Genomic DNA, 24,493 nt, shown 5'->3' with positions numbered 1-24,493 from the left:
CGACATATCACATTTAAAAATAAAGTCTCTCCACATAAAACAAATATTACAAATAGGGCACTGCAAAAGTATGACAGTGACCATTAATGACAAAGAACAGGACAAATATTACAGATTAGACAGACAGATTTAATATTCATACAGTTAATGGAGCCCATAAATCGTACCATTAGCAGTTGGTCGCAGTGGTCTTGCAGATTCTGTTTTGCTGTTTGTCCGGAGCAAAGGTTCTGACTACGATGAGAAAATGACATTCAAAGCTGAAAATAATGCTCATTAAGAAAAATACAGAACTTACAATACAAAAATAAAGAACTTCAGGAGACACAGATTCATGAAGTTCGGATGCACTGAATACACACACACATACGCAAGAGTAAACCTCCATTCGTTCACACATAACTCCACATACTTTTCGTTCACTGTAATCCTTTACTTGCTCAATATTTGTTTCCCCATTGTCATCGTCTCATATGACCTACTTTACACAAAGTTGAAACGCTTGTGTTCTGAAGCAACGGGGCGTGAAAACAGCTTGAAAATCACATTGAGTTATACTGAAATAATTATTAATATATGAATATTCAGATGTTTAAAGAACACCTGTGAGTAGGAAGACACCTTAATCTTTTGCTGTACAGATCCACCTTGCATACGATTCCATACACAGACACATATTTTAACATAACAAAATTAAGTATGCTAATCTTTAAACGACACTCTTACCTCGCCGTCTTCATTAGGAGAGGAACAACAACAACAACAACTTCCCATTTTTCAGCACGCAGGAGTTTTCATTCCCATTAAAACACGCAAACTGAAAGTTGGGCGTTGTGACGTCACAGTCATGCGGTTTACGTGACGGACAGGTGCACGTCGAAAGAATGCGTGACAGAAGCAAATCCTCTACATGCACACTTTCTCCAAGCTCTGTTTTTATTGTTATGTAGCCTAATTCATATGATTAATGTGTGATGATGTGGTTTGTGAGGTATTGTCATGAGGCTAAAGCACAAAATAGGACGTGGTTTTGGAAATAGTTTGAAATTAAAGTGTCTATTTTAGCTGTAGAAATATTTTGCGCAAAAATAACGCGATTATATATGATTTTATTATATAAGGTGAATTTTAGGGCGACACGGTGGCTCAGTGGTTGCCACTGTGGCCTTACAGCAAGAAAGTCGTTTGGTTCGAGTCTCAGTTGGGTCAGTAGGCATTTCTGTGTGGAGTTTGCATGTTCTCCCCGTGTTGGCGTGGGTTTTCTCCGGTTTCCCCCACAGTCCACAGCGGTACAGGTGAACTGAATAAACTAAATTGACCGTATGTGTGAAAGCAATAGTGTATGGGTGTTTCCCAGTGTTGGGTTGCGGCTGGAAGGGCATTTGCTGTGTAAAACATATGCTGGATAGGTTGGAGGTTCATTCCGCTGTGGTAACCCCTGATTAATAAAGAGAATAAGCCAAAAAAAAAATGAATGAATGAAGGTTTTTTTTAACTCTGGATATTTCCTCGTGAGAGCTGAGAAACAGCAGTTCTCACAGTGGCCTCTTGAGGTCGCCATTGATTCACTTTTAATGCGTTCTGCTTTATTTTCTCACTTAATTATTGTGGCATGCTTACTTTATTTGTATCTTTTAATATATTTTGTTGTTGACATTTTAAGCTGTCTCTGTACTTAATCACAATATTTTCAAACGATATTAAAATTATTTTAAATTGGGTTATAAAATACATCAAATATTTAATGTTATTTAATATTTTATTACATAAAAAGCCAATTTCAGTTGACATATTACATGTTTTTCAGCAAGTTTGACTACTTTTCAACAAGTTGTATTATTTAAAAACATAATAATAATAAATAAATAATAAAATGATAACAAATGACATGCTTAAGGTTAATATTATAATCATATATGCCATTTTAGTTCACATTTCAATTTAAATCTGGATGCTTTTTTTAGCATTTTTATTCAGAACTATTATATTATTAACAATTGACCTAATTGTAAATTTAAATACTTTAGATGCTATTTATTTAGTGTTTGAATATAAGACATGCAGGTGTAAATTTCAGGCTGCAGCATTTTCTGTTCAGCATTTTAACATAAAAAAAATAGTTTATATAACACTTTAAAGTAAAGGTCCAATGATGTAAGTTGTGTTTACTAAAATGGATAAAGAAAGGACAATCAGAGTTCAAGTTTTACTAATGTGTTAATAAAGTTGAAAGCTGTGCTTGCTATTAATAAACCGTAAATAAACAATAACCATCAATGACTGACATTGTTTTCATTAATGATCAAAGAGGAATAAATATGTTGATTGTTCATGTTAGGTAAACATTATTGGCTATTTTTAAGTATGACCAAACATTCTAATATTCTACTAAACAAATAAACTAAATACTGTAAAATATAAAGTATTATTTCAACCCAATTTTGAGCAAAATATGGACAAAACCAACCGCTGGGTTCATTTTTGTAATTAAAATTAAGCTGCTCAGTTTTTAAAGAGAAACTGGGGTTGTTTATTATTCATTTACTTCATTTTGGGAATCTAACCATTCAGAAGAGTCAACACCTGTATGTTTTTTTTAATAAAGCCATAAGTCATTTTGAATTGGGTTATAAAATACACCAAATATTAATGATATTTAATATTTCATTACATAAAAAGCCAATTTCAGTTGACATATTTAATGTTTTTCAGCATTTTAATTTAGAAAGGAAGTTTCATTATTTATAATAGTAATAATAGTAATAATAATAATAATAATAGACCTAGTAACATTTTATACTTATATATTATGAAATGACATTCACTTCATGTTTTTAGCGTTTTATTTAGAAAAATAGTTTTTTAACATTTAAAGGTTATGCTCCATTAATATAATTATATATATAATATATATGTATATATATATATATATATATATATATATATATATATATATATATATATATATATATATATATATACACTCTCTTTTTTTACTATTACTATTATTTTTTGTTTATTTTTTTGTTCCCACTGGTTATATGTTCCTAAAAAATCTATAAAAACTATAAATAAATACACAAAATCAAAATTAAGCTTGTTATTATGCACAGTGAATTAACAATAACTTTCAACGAATTGTTTTCATTATGGATTAAAGACAAATAAATTATATACTAGCTATTAATGGAGTAGCATATTATTTTAAAGTGTTATCAAATATTTTGATATATATTCTAAAGGTTGCTGGGTCATGTCAACCTAAATCTGAGCAAAGTATGGACAAAGCCAACCACTTTTTCTGTAATTAAAATGATAGCACCACATTTAAACCAATATAGTGTGTGCACTGCATGTGCAATTGACTAATAATCTAACTAATAAAAAAGTGTTGCATGCAGAACTGTTGCAAACAATTTATTTGTGTTGAATTTAAACAAAATAATACAAAACGTTAAAACAAAACGTTAATAACGTTCAAATTTATTTGTTTGTTTAAATTCAACACAAATAAATAGTTTACAACCACTTAACGTACAAAAATTTAGTAAATCCAAGGAATCATCTTTGAATAATTTTTAGTTCCACACAATTATTTTTTGTTGGGACAACATGAACAAATTAAGTTGACATTCATTTTTACAAATTTAAGTGGACCAAACACAACAATTAGTCAAAGTTTAATATGTTTATATATTTATATATTTAATATATTTTTGAGTTTTATTTCAGCTGACATTATTAATGATAAATATTTTTCTCCATGTTTGCTGAAGCCCCCTGTCCCCCGTTTGAGAACCACCATGTCTTCTGACAGCCGATTTTGTGCCACAGCCACTGGTTTGTCTTTGACTTTGAGTGCCAAGTGCTTGAAAACACAAAAGAAAGCAGCTAAACAAAGCTTAACCAGCTGTTGGTAATTTGCCTTCTTTATGCGCCGCTACCTGCTGTGAAATGGCGCGCTGCGCGGGTGTTTCGCGCGCTCTGTGATTTCCCGCGCACATCTCGCCGGTACCGTATCATTTCGCTGTCATTCGCGCGCCCGTTCGCTGAGCGCATAAGTGAAGGTTTGCGGAATAACGCAGTATTGATGGGGGACGAGTCCGGATGCAGGTGTTTGTGCTGACAAACGAGAAAAAGCGCTTCACTAGATACTAATTGAGCAGAAAACATGGGCAGAGAAGAATGAGACGCGCATTATCTGACTGTGGGCGAAGAGACGCGCATCCAGCCGGAGAAATCAGGCGTCAAACACCACAATAAACCACATCAGGAGACTTTAATAAACTCTTTACTGCATCCTGCTCACAAACAGTTCTTTACAAACTACTTTAAAAATGGAGTAAACCTGTTGCCTTTACAGCTGATTAGTTGGTTTTACTTAAAAAACAATTGAGTAAACCCGTTGCTTTTAAAATTATAGATTTTTTAAAAAGCCACATTTTGATTACACTTAAAACTGACTGATTAGTTGATTTAGATAAAACATTAGTAAACCCATTGCTTTAAAAGTTATTAGATTTTACTTTAACCCATTTCTTTTTAAAGCGATTAGTTGACTTTACGTTAAAAAGCAAGTAAACATGTTACTTGTGAAGCGATAGTTGACTTAAAATGTGAGTAAACACTTTTTTTTATTGATTAGTTGACTTTACATTTAGAAAATTGAATAAACTCGTTGCTTTAAAATCTATAGTTGACTTAAAAAGTGAGTAAACCCATTTCTTTTACAGCGATTAGTTGATTTTACATTAAAACATTTTGTAAACTCGTTGCTTTAAAAGCGATAGTTAACTTAAGTGAGTAAACCCATTGCTTTTAAAGAAATTAGATTTTACTTTAATCCATTGTTTTAAAACCATTAGTTGACTTTACAAAAACATGTTAGTAAATTCGTTGTTTTCAAAGCGATAGTAGACTTAAAAAGTGAGTAAATCAGTTGCTTTTAAAGAGATTACTTGACTTAAAATGCGAGTAAACCCATTTTCAAAATTGATTAGTTGACTTTACGTTAAAAAGTGAGTGAACTCGCTGATTTAAAAGCGAGAGTTGACTTATAGTAAATCCATTGCTTTTAAAGCGATTAGTTGACTTTACTTTAAAAAAGTGAGTAAACTCGCTGATTTAAAAGCGAGAGTTGACTTAAGTGAGTAAACCCACTGCTTTTAAAGCGATTAGTTGACTTTACGTTAAAAAATGAGTAAACTTCCTGATTAAAAGCGAGAGTTGACTTTACATTAAAAAGTGAGTAAACTTCCTGATTTAAAAGCGAGAATTGACTTAAGTGAGTAACCCATTGCTTTTAAAGCGATTAGTTGACTTTACGTTAAAAAAGTGAGTAAACTCGCTGATTTAAAAGCGATAGTTGACTTAAGTGAGTAAACCCATTGCTTTTAAAGCGATTAGTTGACTTTACGTTAAAAAAGTGAGTAAACTCGCTGATTTTAAAGCGAGAGTTGACTTAAGTGAGTAAACCAATTGCTTTTCAAGCGATTAGTTGACTTTACGTTAAAAAAGTGAGTAAAATCGCTGATTTTAAAGCGAGAATTGACTTAAGTGAGTAAACCCATTGCTTTTCAAGCGATTAGTTGACTTATTTGTAAAAAAAAGTGAGTAAACTCGCTGATTTTAAAGCGAGAATTGACTTAAGTGAGTAAACCCATTGCTTTTCAAGCGATTAGTTGACTTATTTGTTAAAAAAGTGAGTAAAATCGCTGATTTAAAAGCGAGAGTTGACTTAAGTGAGTAAACCCATTGCTTTTAAAGCGATTAGTTGACTTATTTGTTAAAAAAGTGAGTAAATTCGCTGATTTAAAAGCGAGAGTTGACTTAAGTGAGTAAACCCATTGCTTTTAAAGCGATTAGTTGACTTATTTGTTAAAAAAGTGAGTAAATTCGCTGATTTAAAAGCGATAGTTAACTTAAGTGAGTAAACCCATTGCTTTTAAAGAAATTAGATTTTACCTTAATCCGTTGTTTTAAAGCCATTAGTTGACTTTACAAAAAAAGTTAGTAAATTCGTTGTTTTCAAAGCGATAGTAGACTTAAAAAGTGAGTAAATCAGTTGCTTTTAAAGCGATTACTTGACTAAAAATGCGAGTAAACCCATTTTCAAAATTGATTAGTTGACTTTACGTTAAAAAGTGAGTAAACTCGCTGATTTAAAAGTGAGAGTTGGCTTAAGTGAGTAAATCCATTGCTTTTAAAGCGATTAGTTGACTTTACTTTAAAAAAGTGAGTAAACTCGCTGATTTAAAAGTGAGAGTTGGCTTAAGTGAGTAAACCCATTGCTTTTAAAGCGATTAGTTGACTTCACGTTAAAAAAGTGAGTAAACTCGCTGATTTAAAAGCGAGAGTTGACTTAAAATGGGACTAAACCCATTTTTTAAAGCGATTAGTTGATTTTACATTAAACATTTTGTAAACTCATTGCTTTAAAAGTAATAGTTAACTTAAGTGAGTAATCACAATGCTTTTTAAAGTAATTAGATTTTACTTTAATCTATTTTTAAAGCGATTAGTTGACTTAACGTTAAAAAGCAAGTAACCATGTTGCGTGTAAAGCGATAGTTGACTTAAAATGTAAGTAAACCCATTTTTTTAATTGATTAGTTGACTTTACGTTAAAAAAAGTGAGTAAAATAGCTGATTTAAAAGCAGTAGTTGACTTAAAATGAATAAACCTATTGCTTTCAAAGTAATTCGATTTTACTTTGATCAATTGTTTTTATGATTAGTTGAATCTACATTAAAAAGTGAGTAAACTCGTTGCTTTAAAAATGATAGGTGACTTAGAAAGTGAGTAAACCCACTGCTTTTAAAGCGTTTAGTTGATTGTATTAAAACATTTTGTAAACCCATTGCTTTAAAAACGATAGTTCACTTAAAAAGTAAGTAAACCCATTGCTTTAAAGTAATTCTTTTACTTTAATCCATTGTTTTTAAAGTCATTATCTGACTTTACATTTAAAAAGTCAGTAAACATGTTGCTTGTAAAGTGATAGTTGACTTAAAATGTAAGTAAACCCATTTTTAAATTGATTAGTTGACTGTTCATTAAACTCGTTGCTTTAAAAGCGATAGTTCATTTAAAAAGTGAATAAACCCACTGCTTTTAAAGCGATTATTTGACTTTACCTTACAAAATTGAGTAAACTTATGCTTTAAAAATGATAGTTGACTTAAAAAGTGAGTAAACTGCTGAACTGCAGTTAAAGATTAAAAATGAAACACCCAAAAATGCATGGAACTCTGGAGGAAACGCTGGATAGCCCGGTCAAGCGACATTAATTGTATACCGAAACCTTTCGTTCTAAAAGTGCTTCCTTGGTCTTATCCATATTTCTTTGCACGTTAAACACACATCGGCCATAAGAGGAAATAAAAAAGACGCAACTGCATTATTTTTTTAACGCGTTAAATATTTCAAATTAATTGCATGCGTTAAAGAGCTAATTTTGACCGCCCTAATTTGGCATCAAGTATTTACCTGGAATGCTGGGTAATGCAGCTATAAACATCACTAATACTGACCCTTTTCATCCAGATATTATCAAGAATAAACATAAGACAATAAAAATATGTATAAGACAAAACCAAAATGTTGATAATAACATAAAACAATTCATTCATTTTCCTTCAGCTTGGTCCATTTATTAATCGGAGGTCGCCACAGCGGAATGAACCGCCAACTTATGCAAAATGTTACGCAGTGGATGCCCTTCCAGCTGCAACCCAACACTACTACAAGTATTATGGCTGCAGACTGCACCACTTTTTGTTACTATATGTTGTACTATATAGTTTGTCGTCTGCTGTTATCTAGTTATAAAGTGTGGTCTGTTTCCCAGTAGTTAAAAGTGCAGTAAACCAATAAAACTCGTATATTCAATCCCTCTACATGCAAGCAGTGAGTGAATGAATGACAGGCGACTGCATGAGGCATTTCCCGCGAAATTATTCCGGACTCTACCACTCAAATCTCTTTCGCAATCGCGGGGGGATGTGTTGAAATCAGCGCTTACACTATTTTTTATAAAGCTGACGATTATTATACTTCATTGCCTAGTTACATTCGTATATTTGAATATATATTGTCAACAAACATGTATTAAAAGTAATATTATATTTTCAGTGATGGAGTCGACGTTCAGTCACCCCTCCAGTGCACTTTCCTCGAGTCCTCTGTCCGCTCGTGTTGTTTTTTAAACCCTTTTCATTCATCACAGAGTTTCACCCACACACTGATAAGCACGAGAAATCACTTTATTTGCTAAAATGATCAAAACCCGCAGAGCATTATTGAAGGTAAGACCGTGAAATATTGCTTTTATTATTAAAAACCAGCGTGCAAATGTTAAAGGAGTTAGCGAGGACAACAAAAGTTACTGACTGCATGTTTTGCACACACACACACACACACACAGACACATGCAAAAAGTTAGCAGTGATCATCCTTATTAATATAAAATAAAATATAAATATTTATTGAGGCATACAGAATCTGACTATGTATAAATGCACAATAAATAATGATTTGATTGCTGTTTGTGTTCAAAAAGTAGTGTGTATTGTTGTCTATGAGCTGCATGCACTGATAACAAAAACACACCTTATAAAATAATGTAAATTATTTAAATTTAAATATTTAAAAAGCTGTTAATGAATATGAAACTTTTTGGGAATCTATTAAAGAATGTAGCTTGCATTGAAAAAAAAATATATTTAAAACAATTGTACAAGTAATTTCTGTTATTTAATATATGTCAGTGTATGTGTGTGTGTGTGTGTGTGTGTGTGTGTGTGTGTGTGTGTGTGTGTTTCCCAGTACTGGGAAAGAGCATCTGCTGCATAAAATATGCTGGATAAGTTGGTGGTTCATTCCACTGTGGCAAACTCTGATGAATAAAGGGACTATGCCGAAGGAAAATGAATGACAATCTGTCAATATATTACTTAGTTGTTAACTTATGATTAGGAACAGACAGAATCTGCGGACATTTTCTGCTATTTCTGCGCAGAATTTTGTAAAAAAATAAATAAAATTCTGCAGATTTATGTGAAATGATTTTGGGTGTTTCAAAACTTGGGTTTAACTAAAAACTTAATATGTTAAAAAAGAATATTTTTTTGCTTATTTAATGTTTACAATGCAAATGCTATTAGATCCTTTTATTTAGTAAGCAAAGCAAGTCTCTCACATAATATATCCACCATATATCTACTAGAACAGTATTACTTTACAAACTGTATTGTAAATAAATCAGAACGTTTTTGTATTAGTCAGTAATATTACTGAAATTAATTTAAAAACTGAATAAATATAAATTCACACACATTTACACAACTAAATAAATCAACTCAATAGGCTGAAAATCTGCAAATTTCTGCGTGCTCAGATTTCGTGTGGGCCTACTTATGATTAACAACTAGAACAAACAAAAACTAGACATAATAATACTACTAATATTAATCAGCAAAATTAACTATTATCATGTTTGTAGATTAGTAGAGTTTTAATATATATAATAATATTTTTAATAACAACCATTAATAGTTTTTCTTTAATAAAATAAGAAAGCTATTATTATTTACAATATATTGATATATTAGTAACAACGATTTATAGCATTTTAACTGGGTTTTAATAATAATGGGACCCAAATTATTTCAATGTTTTCAGTGTAATTATTATACAGTGAAGTTTCCTTTTTGACTGAATAATAATGTTGTTATTCGTTATAGGCAAGGCAAGTTTATTTCTATAGCACATTTCATACACAATGGTCATTTAAAGTGCTTTACATAAACAGGAATAACAGAAATAAGAAAATAAAAGTGATTAAAACTAATTAAAACGAGTTAAAACGGGTTATAAAAGAATGAAAAAGAAAATAATAGTGTTGTTTTTATATAATATTAAGCAGTATTTATAATCAAATATAATCTTATCCTTATTAATTTAAGGATAACTTATTAATGTTTACAATATTTTAATATATTACTAACAATAATATCTTTCATTTTGATTGATCATTAATAATAATTATAATTGTGAAAATAAAACTGTAGCTCTCCTTACTCTGACAGATTAACAACAACATTAAATGTGTATTATTATATATTTTAATTTCCCCCACAAGTCCAAATACATGTGGTATAGGTGAATTGGATAGGCTAAATTGCCTTTAGTGAGGGTGTGGATGGGTTGCAGGGCATCCGCTGCATAAAACATATGCTGGATTAGTCGGTGGTTCATTCCACTGTGGCGACCCCGGATAAATAAAGGGACTAAGCCGAAAAGAAAATGAATGAATGATACATTTTCATTCAGTAAATAATATGTTCACTCATCTATTAATTTTCATTAAAGCTTCTTCTGCCATTTCTTTTTGTTTCAGACGAAGCAGCAGGATGTGACTGACCAATCAGAGGACAGCATTAAGGCCATCCAGTCAATGAGATCCTGGAAACCCGTTGTCGTCTGCAGAGTAAGAACAAAATGCAGAGTTTTCTTTACTTTTATGAATATGCTTAACTAACATTTGTGTAAAACATATGCTGGAATAGTTGGTGGTTCATTCCGCTGTGGCGACCCCTGAAATAGAGACTAAGGCCTCGTTTACACTAGTGCGTTTTAGTTTTAAAATGGCGTTTTAGATCAAAAACGATCCGCGTCCACACTATCATTTCACCCAGCGTTTCTGAACATATTTCGTCCACACTACACCACCAAAAACGTATATCACGTGACCATTCGCACACTCTGGGTATGCGTGTTCTAGTATAAACAGGATGCATGTGTCTCGCTCGGTATTTGTTTATTGTTAGTCAACAAACACCGGCTGAACAATGAACGTGATGGCAAAGAAAGCAAGAGAGGTATTTTTGTGGACAGACGACGAGGTCGAGGTGTTACTAAACGTAACAAATGAATAACTGCACAATGCCGCCTAAAACAGACAATAGTGCAAGCAGCGCTCCCATTTCTGTGTTCATGTTGTTGTTCACAGTGAAGGCTGGTCTGCTGTCTTCCGGTAGCATTAAAGTCATGTGTTATAGTCATGTGATAGGGGCTTGACGAATAAGGGAAGGATACGCAATGACACAAAAGCCCCAATCAGGTTCAATCAGCCCCGCCTCTGTTTTCAGATGTCTCCGTTTTCCATCATCCACACTGAGACGGAGCAGCAGCGTTTCAGAATGAAAACGGCCTCTCAAGTGTTTCCAAAACGCTCCGTTTTCGGCGCTCAAACTCCGGCGTAGTGTGGATGGAGGGCGTAGCCGTAGCAAAACTTATGCGTTTTCAAACTTAATCGCATTAGTGTAAACGGGGACTAAGGCCCAATCCCAGTTCTACCCCTCAGCCCTTCCCCTTACTTAGAAATTCACACACTCTAGGGACATGAGAGACTTGGGGTGCTTTCACACCTACACTTTTGTTTCAGAACCTGTCTCGTTTGCCCAGTTAGCGCGGTTCGTTTGGCATATGTGAAACCACCAATCGCTCTCTGATCCGCGCCAAGTCAATCGCTCCGAGATCGCCTGAATGAGGTGGTCTCGGCTCGACTGAAACGAACCCTGGAGCGGTTCGATTGCAGTGAGAAAGCAAACGATCCGAGCGCGGTTATATCACAGTGTTTTATGAATATGTAATAGGCTTACGGCTATATGAAGAGAGAATTACGAGTATGGCGGGAAGTTTTGCAAGTCTCCGGATGCCCGCAAACGAGTGATAATCTCGCGTCCCCTCCCCGCCCCTCAAATAGTCACGCCCCCTGCTCACCTCTCCCCACCGCATCTCTCCTCACTCTTCATACACGTCAAGCGCATCTTGTCAAACACCACCAAACCAGCACCTCTCCTGACAGCTGAGCGGGACGCTGCTAAATAAACCCTGACACTCTGACCAATGTGAGGAGAGTTTACTCGCACATGACTTGTTTTAGCTCTTTTGGTCCGATTAGAAACTTTGCAGTGTGAAAGCGAACCGCTCCAAGAGCAAAGGGCAACAATGTAACATTTGTAATCTGTTTCGGAACAACCGAATCGATTCACAGGTGTGAACGCACCCTTGTAAAGAATCTTGTAAAAAATTTCATAATAGGCCCTCTTTAAAGTCACAAAGGCTCTTTCTGCATATTCTCTTGTTCAAATAATGTAGGTAATTCACCAGACTGGTTGCTCTGATTTCAATATAACCCTCATTAATTAGCATTTCTGAGCTGGATCTAGACTTATAAATAGACTGTAGAAGACGCAAGGCCATGGCAGGTCTGTTTATCTCTTGTGATTTGGCAGCAGCAGCAGCAAAACAGCGCTATTAATAATTGAGCTGCTGTTCGCACAATCCAGGAATAATAATGTGTTCTGCCACTCTCTCTGTGGCAGGACGTTTGCTTGAAGTCCAAAAGCATGAGCGATGAGCTGGCCAAGATCTTCATGGACAGCGACAACGAGGAGGAATTCCAGGGTTTCTCCGGGGATGAGGAGGACTGGAAAAAACCTGTGGTATGTTCGAGCGCTTCATATTAATGTCACGCATTACAGTTGAAGTCAGAATTATTCGCCCTGCTTTAATTTATTTTTTATTTTTTAAATACACTCACCGGCCACTTTATTAGGTACACCTGTCTAACTGCTCATTAATGCAAATGCCTAATCAGCCAATCACATGGCAGCAACTCAATGCATTTAGGCATGTAGACATGGTCAAGGTGATCTGCTGCAGTTCAAAGCGAGCATCAGAATGGGGAAGAAAGGGGGTTTAAAGTGACTTTGAACGTGGCATGGTTGTTGCTGCCAGACGAGCTGCTCTGGGTATTTTAGAAACTGCTGATCTACTGGGATTTTCACACACAACAATTTCTAGGGTTTACAGAGAATGCTCCGACAAAGAGAAAATATCCAGTGAGCGGCAGTTCTGCGGGCGCAAATGCCTTGATGCCAGAGGTCAGAGGAGAATGGCCAGACTGGTTCCAGCTGGCTCTTGTTTATTTTCTAGATATTTTCTTGGCACACTTTGGGCCCATTAATACCAATTGAGCATTATGTCAACGCCACAGCCTACCCGAGTATTGTTGCGGTCTAGGGCAAACCGCATAACGGATCCAACCCACCCTGGCCAAAGTTTGCACACGCGTATGCCTTCAGGCAGGCGTTACACAAGCCTGAGGAGCAAATCAATGCATTTTCCTCAGTGTTTATCCTGTCATTATAAGACTTTTGAATAATACTGTATCTTAAATACTATTGAATAGCTAGTATGTAATAATAAATCAATAAATAGTTAAATTAGCACAAAATATTATTATTATTACTATTATAACAAACTGTGCAATAGTTATTTGAGTATTAATTTATTCCCTTCTGTGTTTTTTTATTTTATTAATTTTTTTAATTGGGTTATATTTCATATAAATGTATTTTTAGATATTTATGAAATATAAAAGCTTATTTATTATGTTAGGTTTATACAGTTTGATGTTTTTATGCTTGTTTTGGGTCTGATGCGACGTAATTTTGTTCTGCATTACAATTTATTGTGATGTTTTGGACGACAAAAAGGAAACTGAACTGAAGGCAAAAGGCGGGTCCAACCCGGTACTAGTAAGGTGTACCTAATAAAGTGGCCGGTGAGTGTTTAGCTGAGCAAGACATTTTTCAGTTTTTCCTATATTTTTTCTTCTTGTGAAATTTGTATTTTTTTATTTCAGCTAGAATGAAAGCAGTTTTTTAGTGTCTTTAAAAATATCTAGTCAAATATTCTGTGCTGTCATCAAGGCAAAGAGAAAATAAATCAGTTATTAGAAATGAGTTATTAAAAGTATTATGTTTAGAAATGTGTTGTAAAAAATCTTTTCATTAAACAGAAATTGAGGAAAAAATATAGAGGAGGGCTAATAATTCTGACTTCAACTGCGTATTTAGTTTCTATAATTGAAATATGCTGTTTAATATTCACATGCAGAGTGGCCGGTCTGATGAAGACAGCGACGACAACGGTTTTTACTCTGATGGCGAGGAACCGGCGCCTAAAAGGAAGCGCAGCTCTGGACTTTGTGTTGCGTTCAATTTTCCTGCCAAACGAAGCCCCGCCCCTAAAAAGAACACCACCAAAAAATCTGCAAAAGTGGCTCCGCCCACCAGAAACAAGCCTATCAGAGGAAACAGGACGCAGCGTGAACCAGAAGGAAAAAAGGAGCCCGTTTTAAAAGAGAGCCAATCAAAAGCCTCTGATAACAGGAGCAGCGTGGAGAACCTGCTGACCGATGAGGAGATGCAAATACTGAGCAAAAGAGCCAAAAACATTGAAGAAAATAAAGCTATGGTATTATTTAGTTTTAAAGTATATTGTTTTAAAACATTAAAAAGCTGTAATTTCTAGGGCTGCACAATATATGTCGTTTGTAATCATTATAGTTGGCCAGGTACAATGAGGGAGTCACTTCAGTTTAACCATAAAAAAGTACGTTTGTCAGTTGCGTGTTGTTTTTAAAGCTGCGGTCACACTGGGCTTTTCCTCCCATAGACCTCCATTCATACGCACGCGAATGCGTCAGACCGGAAACGCAGGGTCGTGCGTTTAGTTTCGCAGGTTGCTGCGGTGCAAAGTTCAAGCTTGGTGAACTCTGACCTGCGAAATTGCATCACTAGACTGCGTGAGACCAATCGAGGATCAAAACATGACCTCTCTGGACAGAAATTTAAAACATGGAGCAATCGCTCGCTTTTTTAATGTCTCATCATCTTGTTTAATTCCGCCCCTTTTCGCAGCTCCGCACGACAGAATTTCGCACGCACAAACTCTAGTGACCATAGCTTAAGGCCTGTGACTGTGTAAGCATGTTAAGTCAGTTCAAAGCATTTGGGCTCAAGAAATTATTGCATTTTGTAGCTTTAACAAAAATATATTTCATTTAATTATGTATACAATGAAGACTATGCAACTTTATTATTAGATTTCTTTTATTTCTGTATCTGAATGCTGTTCGACTCCTTTAATATCTTTGCTCTGATGTATTTAGCTATGTTGGTAATTAGTATGTGCAGATGCAATCCTTCACAAACTTCTATATAGATGTATTAATTATTTCAAAACAGCTATTAAAGTTATTCGGCAAGATATCGCAATATAAAAATTGCAGAGAATAAAAATATTGCAATGTAGATTTTTTTTCCAATATTGTGCTGTTCTAGTAATTACATACACATTTGTAATTTAAAGTTTAAAAATCTTTAAGATGTAAATAGCAAAGTGTTTTTAATATTTTATTGGTCACACTTTACAATAAGGTTCATTAGTTAATGTTACTTAATGCATTTATTAACATGAACAAACAATGAACAACACATTTACTACTGTATTTGATCATGTTAGTTAACGTTGTTCAGTTTGTTCAGTTGTTCATGTTGACTCACAGTGCATTAACTAATGTTAAGTTTGGATGTTAAAAATGCATTAGTAAATGCTCAATTATGATTGATAAATGCTGTACAAGTGTTGTTCATGATTAGTAAATGCATTAACTAATGAACCTTATTGTAAAGTGTTACCATTTTGATATATTCATAGTGGTGATGCACACTGGTTTGGTTATATCTGCAACGTTTTGTTCTCATTTTAAAGGCGTTATTCTTTACTCCATTTATTGGCAACATTCTGATTTTCTTTTAACACTGTTTTCTTGCAGCTTGCAAAACTTTTTGCAGATTTGAGCTCTTTGCCTGAACTTCCTTCAAAAACGACACCTACAGTAAGATCCCACCCGCACCGAACACCTACATAGAGCACAGAATACACTCAACAATCCGCTTTCTTTTTATTTAACCACCAAAATTTGTATTTATCGCTGTGTGTTTTTCCTCAATGCAATAAACAGAAGAAAAGGAAGTATTCCACCCCAAAACGGCAACTTTCAGAGGTTCAGAGCGAGAGGCGAAACCCAGGTCGCAAAGCGAGACCCCCGGAGCACTTTGGTGTAGAAATAGAGGAGAAACCGGCTCCTCGGAGGAGAGAGAGCGGAGAGATCGACATCAACCGCCTGATGGAGGCAAGAAAAACACACCAAAACATAATCCTAACAATATTTTATATCACAGTGGAATATTTTAGAATAATTTGGTTATTATTTGAATTCAAATGAGCTATTGTTTCCCACTAAAAATTTTTTTATTCATTTACTCAACCAAGATATCAACCTAGGTGTCCTTTTGTTTAGTGCAGGGCTGTCCAAGCTCGGTCCTGGAGGGCCGGTGTCCTGGAGAGTTTAGCTCCAACCCCAATCAAACACACCTGAACCAGCTAATCAAGCGCTTACTAGATATGCTAAAAACTTCCTGGCAGGTGTGTTGAAGCAAGATGGATGGAGCTGAACTCAGCAGGACAACGGCCCTCCAGTTTGGACACCCCTGGTTCAGTAGAACAAGTTTTTCATCTGAAACTGTGGTTTTTAGTGATTTCAAATAATGTGTCAACAACTACTGTCACTTTGAGAGCCAAAAAATACATAATACATAAAAAACCCATAAAATATTAGGGGTGTGACGATAGTCATGGTTCGGTATTTACCTTGGTTTTGGTGTCACGGCTCGACATGGGTTGGGTTTGGTGCAATAAATCCTCAGTGCATGAAAAACATAAACAAATAAAATAAAACTTCAATAGGGCTGTGCGATTTGGGGAAAATACCTAATTGTGATATATATTTTTTTAATTATTATTATTTTTATTTTTAATTTTTTACATATTGCGATTTTGCGATTTTATTCAAGATAAAGATTCAGCTCAATAATCTGTAAGCCGTGGCAACAATTTTGCAACAGCTCTTAAAAATGGCCTGTTTTTGTTTGTTGTCTGTGACATTGAAACCAAAATATTCCCATATTACAATAGCTGCACACGTCATAATCCCACTTGTCAGTGCTTTTCCTGTTTGTTTTTTTTATTGTGGACATAGCTTGGTTGCGCAATTCTGATTGGGCAGAACGAAAGTGTGCTCACTCAATTGGCTAGTACTGCTGCATTCACACCGGATGCAGATCGCATGTCAAGCGCGAGTGTTTAACATGTTAAGTCAATGCAAAGGCGCGAATAGACATCCTGCGGTGCGATACACACGAATGACGTGGTACGAAAGACGCACATTGCATGATAGGCACGGTGCGCGATAGTCGTGAATGGCGCAGCGCAAATTGCTCGAGTTTGAAAATCTGAACTTCGTCTATTCTGAAGTAAATTTGACGTGCGAATGAAGTGAGTAAACTCAAATGTTCACGCGGCTATTTATGAGCGAATTATCCGCCTTCCACGTCTAGTGTGAACACAGCATAAGACTGTTACACACAGCCGGCAGTCACGCATCTGCTCTGTGCGGAGTAAATTAAATAATACATTTCATATTGCAGCCTCTTGCAATTAACTAATCACAATGTTTCAAATTGCAATTCAATTTCGATTATTCGCACCGCCCTAAACTCCAATTTCAAGCTTCAAATATTTAATTAAATTCTAGGATATAAGCTCAAAGTTTTAAAGTTTGTGTCTCATAATTCAGATTTTCATTCTTAGTACAGTGGCAGTCAGAATTATTAGCACTCTGTATATTTTTCTCCCCAGTTTCTCTTTAAATGGAAAGGAGGTTTCTCAGCATGATCGCTTTAATAACTCCTTTCTAACAACTGATTTCTTTTTGCCATGATGACAGCAGAGAATATTGGACTATATTTTTTAACATTCTAATATTCAACTTAAGTGATAATTAAAGGCTTAACAGGGTCAATTAGGTTAAAGTTAGGGTAATTAGGCAAGTTATTGTATAGACCTTTTTCTTGGAACGCAAAATTACCCATGATGCTTTGCGTGTATGCGCAAGGAGAATGCGAAGAACTTCCGGTCGGCAGCTGATGTGTGTAAACAGTCACATTTGGACAGCTTTGAAACGATAGTTTTAATCTATTTTACCTGCTTTTATCCTCTTTGAACTAATACTGTTGTCCATCAGCAGCATCTCCTGGACTGATCATTTAAAGAAATGCGATCTAATAGGATGGAAAACAGCTGCTGTGAGGCGTTTTCCCCTCGTTGTCAGACGGCATCTTCTGCAGTTTAAATGAAGCCTCGTCATCGCTAAAGTCAACATTTTCTCTTTATTTCAAATATATAACCAGCCCAAACAAATGTAGTTCACCAAAATGTTTGACACACACACGTAGCCTGTACTGTGCCACTGACACACTGATTTAATAACTGTGACAAAGTGAAAATATAGGCTAGTGTCATTTCCAAATGACAGAAAAACACAAACCGTGGTGAAAACAACACACGAAATAAAACACAAATGGCTCGCGATTAGAATGAACAGCAAATCAGCCAGCAGAGGATCAATAACAGACTTTTATTGCTCATTTTTAAGTTAAGTTTCATGCCAGTACTCTGGTTTGCTCTCTCTCCCTCCCTCTCTCTCTCTCTCTCTCTGTGTGTGTGTTAAAGAGCCGCTGAGCTAACAGCTGACAGGACGGGAACGCACACACACACAGTATTTCTGACAGCAGACACGTGAACTAGGAGAACGTTTTTCTTGTATTTCTGACGCGCTTGAACCACATGTGACAGATTATAACGGCTTTAACAGACACATTTCTAAGTTTTGTGTCACAAAAACACTCTGTTATCCATTAAAAACGTTATTGAAACCCATTTTCGGAGCGCAAATTACCAGTTGTACACGCTGTAGACGGAAGTTTTTAGCATTCTACCGGAAGACGCTGGTCGCTATGGCGCCCTCCATGCAGCAGCCATGAAAAAGGTCTATAATGATGGTTTGTTCTGTCGACAATCCTAATAAAATATTGATTAAGAAGGCTAATAATTTTGCCCTTAAAATGGTCTTTAAAAAATGTAAAACTTCTTTCATTCTAGTCAAAATAAAACAAAGAAGACTTTCTCCAGAAGAAAAAATATTATAGCAAATACTGTATGAAATTTCTTGCTCTGTTAAACATCAATTTTTTTTTTAAAGAAAGACAAAGAGTCACAGGAGAGCTGATAATTCTGACTTCAATTGCAGGTTAAAGAGGGTTACGGAGACGCTCGTCCCAAACAGAGGAAGCGTCGCTCTCGTGAGTCCATTCGTATGCCGGAGGACATCACAGAGGAAGAGCTCCTAAACGTCGCCGATCGTGCCAAAGACAAGATCCTGGATAAAGAGAATGTGAGTATCGCTGCTGCGCTGTCCATATTTCTGTATTTTACCTTGTGTATCATTTATTGCTGTTAATGACTTTTAATTGTCAGGTAATTATTTTTATAATTATAGAAAAGTGGCATTTACAAAATGTGGTATTTTGCCATGACATAACCAGAGAAGCTGAGATGACAAACTCAATTCTCTCTGTCCCTGTGCTGTTTATTTGTCGCTTCGCCTGTGTTTTCTGCTGTATTGATGCGTGTGTTATGGTTTCAGGGCAGCACGTGTCATCAGTGTCGTCAGAAAACCCTCGACACAAAGACTGAATGCAGAGGCCTGTTCTGTGGGGGGGTCAAAGGTCAGTTTTGTGGCCCCTGTTTACGCAACCGATATGGGGAAGATGTTCGAGAGGCACTGCTGGATCCTGTGAGTAAGCCTGTTGAGATTTACTAATTGTGGGTCTGCCAGTATACATCGCCAAATTATCGTTATCGCAATAATAGTATATGCAGTACACATATTGCAGATGTGTTATGAATTGCATTTATTTTATTGTAGTTTTTTTTTTATTTGACCAATCAGATGGGGCCTTGCTCTGCTTTGCCGTTGTTTTTAGGTCAGTTTGTTGTGGTTGTTTCTAATCAATAACAATATTGCATATTTTTCATGTATCGTGCAGCACTAGTTATTAAATCTGAGGCCATTTTCGATAAATGCGATTGCTGCAATTCCATAAACAGCCACAAGGGGAGACATTCAAATCCGAGAGTGAAAGACAGCATGTAAACTGTGTTTGTACGGCAGATCTATTAATAACTTGTTTAAAAACGTCAAACACCAGCAATGCCAACATCTCGTTGCAGAGAAAGATAATGTCGTTTTTCAGAAGCAGATCTTCATAACGTGTTTGTTTTTTAAATGTGTGTGTGTGTTACATACCATTTTGTATTTTGGTCAGTTAGTTGTGGTTGTTTCTAACATTTACTGAATGTAAAAATGTTTAGATTAAAAAAAAAAACAATATCCCTATTAATTCATTGTGTCACTGTATTTCTAACTGGCCACAATAATATGTGTGCGTGTTTGTGCTGCAGTCGTGGGAGTGCCCCATCTGCCGTGGAGTGTGTAACTGCAGTCTGTGCAGGAAGCGTGACGGACGCTGTGCAACAGGAGCTCTGACCAGACTAGCTAAATTCTACGGACACGACAACGTCAAGGAGTACCTGGAGAGGTAAAACACTTTCACTTTTACTGGGAGTCAACTTTTTACCATCAAATAAAATGTTTTACTGTCAAAGTTATTTATTTATATATATAAATATATATATATATATATTTACACTAATATGAATATATTATTTTCTAAAATAATATAAAATATTCTTAGGAATTATATATATATGAATATATTATTTTAGAAAATAATATAAAATATTCTTAGGAATTATATATATAATTCCTAAGAATATTTTATATTATTTTAGAAAATAATATATTCATTTTAGTGCTACAACACACACATAAAAACTAAATTATGCATATTTTGTAACATAGATATTTAAATTCATATATAAATTGTTACAGGTTCATATATATTTTATATCTAAATATAAATAAACATTTTCTCAAATATATGCATGCATGTGTGTATTTTATTTATTATATACAAACACACACACATACATACACATAGACATGCATTTTATTTATTATATATAAACACACCGCGCACGCACACACACACACACACACACACACACACACACACACACACACACACACACACACACACACACACACACACACACACACACACACACACACACACACATTTTAAGTCAAAACAAACTTTTCATTTAGATGTGATTGATCGGGATAAATTTTTGCCCAGCAATAAATTATATATAAACAAATATATTCATATATTCGATTTATGATTTTTAAAACACATTCAGCTTTTAATCAACCTAAAAACACCTCAAAACCAATATTTAACATTTTCTGATCAGCTTAATCATCCTACAAACACTGGATGAGATATTTTTAGCTATTTTAAAAATGTTTCTTGAGCAATTTAGCTTCCTTCAGCTCACAAATTGCCTTCATAATATTTTGTAATTACATTTAATCAGCTTAGATGAATCATGAACCTAAATATTTACTGGAATTATTAACTTTTTGTATTTTTAACACACTACTTTTTTATACATAAATTTACACATTTAGAAATTCTCATATTTACTCTTTTTTTTCATCAACTTAAGCCATATTCAGGACCCTCATAATAAGCTCTTATTTAAAATGTTCTGATTAATATTCATCAACATTATTAAATATGGTTTTGATGCGGGTTGTGTTTTTGTGTTCAAGTCTTCAGAAGGACATCGAGTGAAGACGATCTGGAGGAGACGCAGCTTTCCTGACACTTAGCATGAAAACGCTGAATGTTTGACAGTGTTCAGCACAGATATGCAAATCAGGCCTTTCTTTTCTACTTCATGATGTTCTGCTGAGTTTCTACTGATTCCTTTTATTTCTGTTTTAATCAGTCGTACTGTTCTTCTGCAAGCGAAGCGCAGAGATATCATGAAAGCGCAACAGTTGTTCCTCATTTGCACAACTCATGTTTATCTCTTTAAAAGCATGTTATTGGAAAGTAGATTTAATAAAGATCCTTTTATCTCTCAATTTGATGTGTTCATAACAAATTTGTCTTGTTTATTCAAATAAAACATTTAAGATTGTGGCACGAATTATATGATATTTACTGTTTTTCAATCCCTTGTTTTAGAATACATGATGAGTATTAACTAAATTTGAAAAAAAAGGACACAAAGTAAGACTAAAAATGCAATATTCAAGTGCTGATTATGCAAGTTTTCAACTAAAACCTTAAAACTTTGTGCTTTGGTTGTTCTTTTACAGGACAGTGGGAATTTGGGGCCTACGAATGCACGTTTATTTATTTATTTTGACGTTTTTGATAATGCCTGACCTGGATTTTTATTGATTTCTTTTTTTCAAGCTTTCTAAAAACGTAATCCTTTTTTTTATTTTAGCACACTGTTGTCAATTATACATAATATTAGTTCATGTAGGCTTATTTATTATAGTTAAAGTAAATTATAATTATAAATAATAGTTATAGTTAATGTATACTTATCCAAAACCATCTCATCCAAAACCTTTCTATAACATTTAATAAATGTTCACTTAAAATTAATGACAAATCAATATTAAGGGGGGTTACAGATAAACAGCCTAAGATATTTCCCTCCATTTAATAAAAACTATTAAATAATAAATATAATTATAATAATTAAATTCCCACAAAAATGTTTGCAACTTCACAGATTTAATATATATTTAATATTGACATTTCCCACACCTATTTGCTAATAACAAATATTTTATTATTATTTATTTATTTATTATTATTACAAATAAACATTTGATGACTTTCTATTATCTTCATACACCCAAATCCGTGAGTCATTTTATTGAACGGTAATATAAAATAGTTTGGTTTTTTTTTGTTTTAAACTGTTTTTATAGGGACAGTTTATATTTAACATCACAACATTTTGTGCTGCAAAATCTAATATCTAAAATCTAATATAAGCATTTTCTCATAGTTTATGATAGAAAGAATAAAACAAAATGTCAAATAGTAATAAATAGACTATGTAATTATTTTAGACTATATTTAACATATTATTCTCATGTGATAGATAGATACAGACAGATATACAAAGACAGACGATATATAAAGATCTGTTTGTCTAAAAATCTTTACCACAGAATCTGTGAATCTCATCATCTGTTTATCCCATAGTATGAAATATTAACATAATTCGTGAGACATGTCAGATGAAAATTTTTAGAAAGAGACAGGTGTTCAGTTACTGTCACGATGCAGACACACACACACACACACACACACACACACACACAGCAGCTGTTAAAGAGAATAAAAGCTTCCCTTTGGCGTCGCGCTTCCAGGTACAGAGCTGTCAATCAAAAAACAGAAAAGAGAACAAAAGAGATCCGCCCACCTGAAACAACCTCCACCTTCACACCTCCTCCTCCTTCATCATCATCATCTTCCAGTCAGTCACTCTGGTGTTGTCTCCGAAATCGCCCCCTATACCTTTTTTTAGTATAGGCCAGGAGTTCAATCTCGGTCCTGGAGGTCCAATGACTTGTAGATTTCAGCTCCAACCTCAATCACACACCTGAGCTAGCTAACGTTAATCAAGCCCTTATATGCTTTCTAGAAACATCCTTGCAGGTGTGTTGAGACAGGTTGGAGTTAAAATCTGCAGGACTGACCTTTAGGACCGAGTTTGAGATACTCTGTGCACTATTTGAAGGAGCAGCCATTTCTAATGATGTGTGAAATTAAACAACGAGTCTACAACCCTAGAAAAATACCCATAACCCAACAAACACACAACGTTGCCTCAACGTAGCGACCTTCCTACAACGTTGTACCAACCTTGCAAAAAGGTTGAGGATTCTACGTTGTTGCTAAACGTTGTCACAACGATGACATAAGGTTGCCATTTAAACATCACGAGGGCCGCATACTTTAGGTTGTGCTTGGGTGGCGTGGACGACCACTGTACAACATTTACTGGTCACAGCTGAATCAGTTTAAATTTCAACAAGCCGTCGTCTCATTCATCAACGACCGAGGAGACGTGAGTATTGTTTTATTTCTTCTTGCTAAATAAGATACGTAAATCGTGAATATTCAAACAAACCTACGATTTCGACAACAATCTGTTCCAACATTACACACACACAAAAGCCGTAATGAAGTTATTACGAGCGAGTAACATTTCAGCATTCCGTTCACGGACGGCAACAACATTAAAATCATTATGTTAAATCTTTCGATAAAACATTTCCTGATTATTTACCTACGCTTAGTCTTTAGTCAAATGGAAAATAATGTTTTTGAAGTTCAGTTTTTTCCATATCCATAGTGATCAGTCTGATACTTTATCACACGAGCCGATCCACTTTTTACAAAACACACAAAATAACTTTTAAATACAAAACATCTCTGTGCAGTTTGCGTCCCGTTAAAGGAACAGTTCACTCAAAAATGATATGTACTCACGAATTATTTGCCCTGTAAATAATAGCCTAAGTGATTCCAAACCTTTAAGTTTCTTTATTCTATTGAACACTAAAGACTGTAAGCATTTGCTTTCATAGTAGGAAAACACTATGGAATTAAATAGTTACAGTTTTCCAGCTTTATTTAATACATCTTTTTTATTGTTTAGCAGAAAAAA

General features: G+C 34.7%; 2 protein-coding genes across 2 annotated transcripts in view; one reads left to right on the top strand and one right to left on the bottom strand.

The window, feature by feature from the left end:
- The window catches only part of si:ch73-345f18.3, a 6,328-nt gene extending 5,509 nt beyond the window's left edge, over positions 1-819 (bottom strand). The window contains exons 1-2 of the mRNA XM_087295213.1: positions 727-819; positions 168-234 (exon numbers count right to left, since the gene is read on the bottom strand). Of these exons, the coding sequence (XP_087151339.1) occupies positions 168-234; positions 727-774 (115 nt within the window). The 5' untranslated portion in view covers positions 775-819. The remainder of the gene's footprint in view (positions 1-167; positions 235-726) is intronic.
- A 7,402-nt stretch (positions 820-8,221) lies between these two features.
- cdca7l (cell division cycle associated 7 like) lies at positions 8,222-21,875 on the top strand. Its single transcript, XM_087295202.1, has 10 exons — positions 8,222-8,307; positions 10,401-10,490; positions 12,391-12,510; positions 13,970-14,329; positions 15,693-15,755; positions 15,882-16,052; positions 19,068-19,211; positions 19,464-19,613; positions 20,282-20,418; positions 21,558-21,875. The coding sequence occupies exons 1-10, from the start codon at positions 8,278-8,280 to the stop codon at positions 21,577-21,579; spliced, it is 1,287 nt and encodes a 428-aa protein (XP_087151328.1). The 5' UTR covers positions 8,222-8,277; the 3' UTR covers positions 21,580-21,875.
- Positions 21,876-24,493: the final 2,618 nt, after the last annotated feature.

Source organism: Danio rerio, chromosome 19, assembly GCF_052040795.2.
Source record: "Danio rerio strain M-AB ecotype USA chromosome 19, GRCz13ab, whole genome shotgun sequence".
Taxonomy (NCBI): domain Eukaryota; kingdom Metazoa; phylum Chordata; class Actinopteri; order Cypriniformes; family Danionidae; genus Danio; species Danio rerio.
Note: the sequence above shows the minus strand (reverse complement) of the source record. Positions and strands in the feature narration are given on the sequence as shown.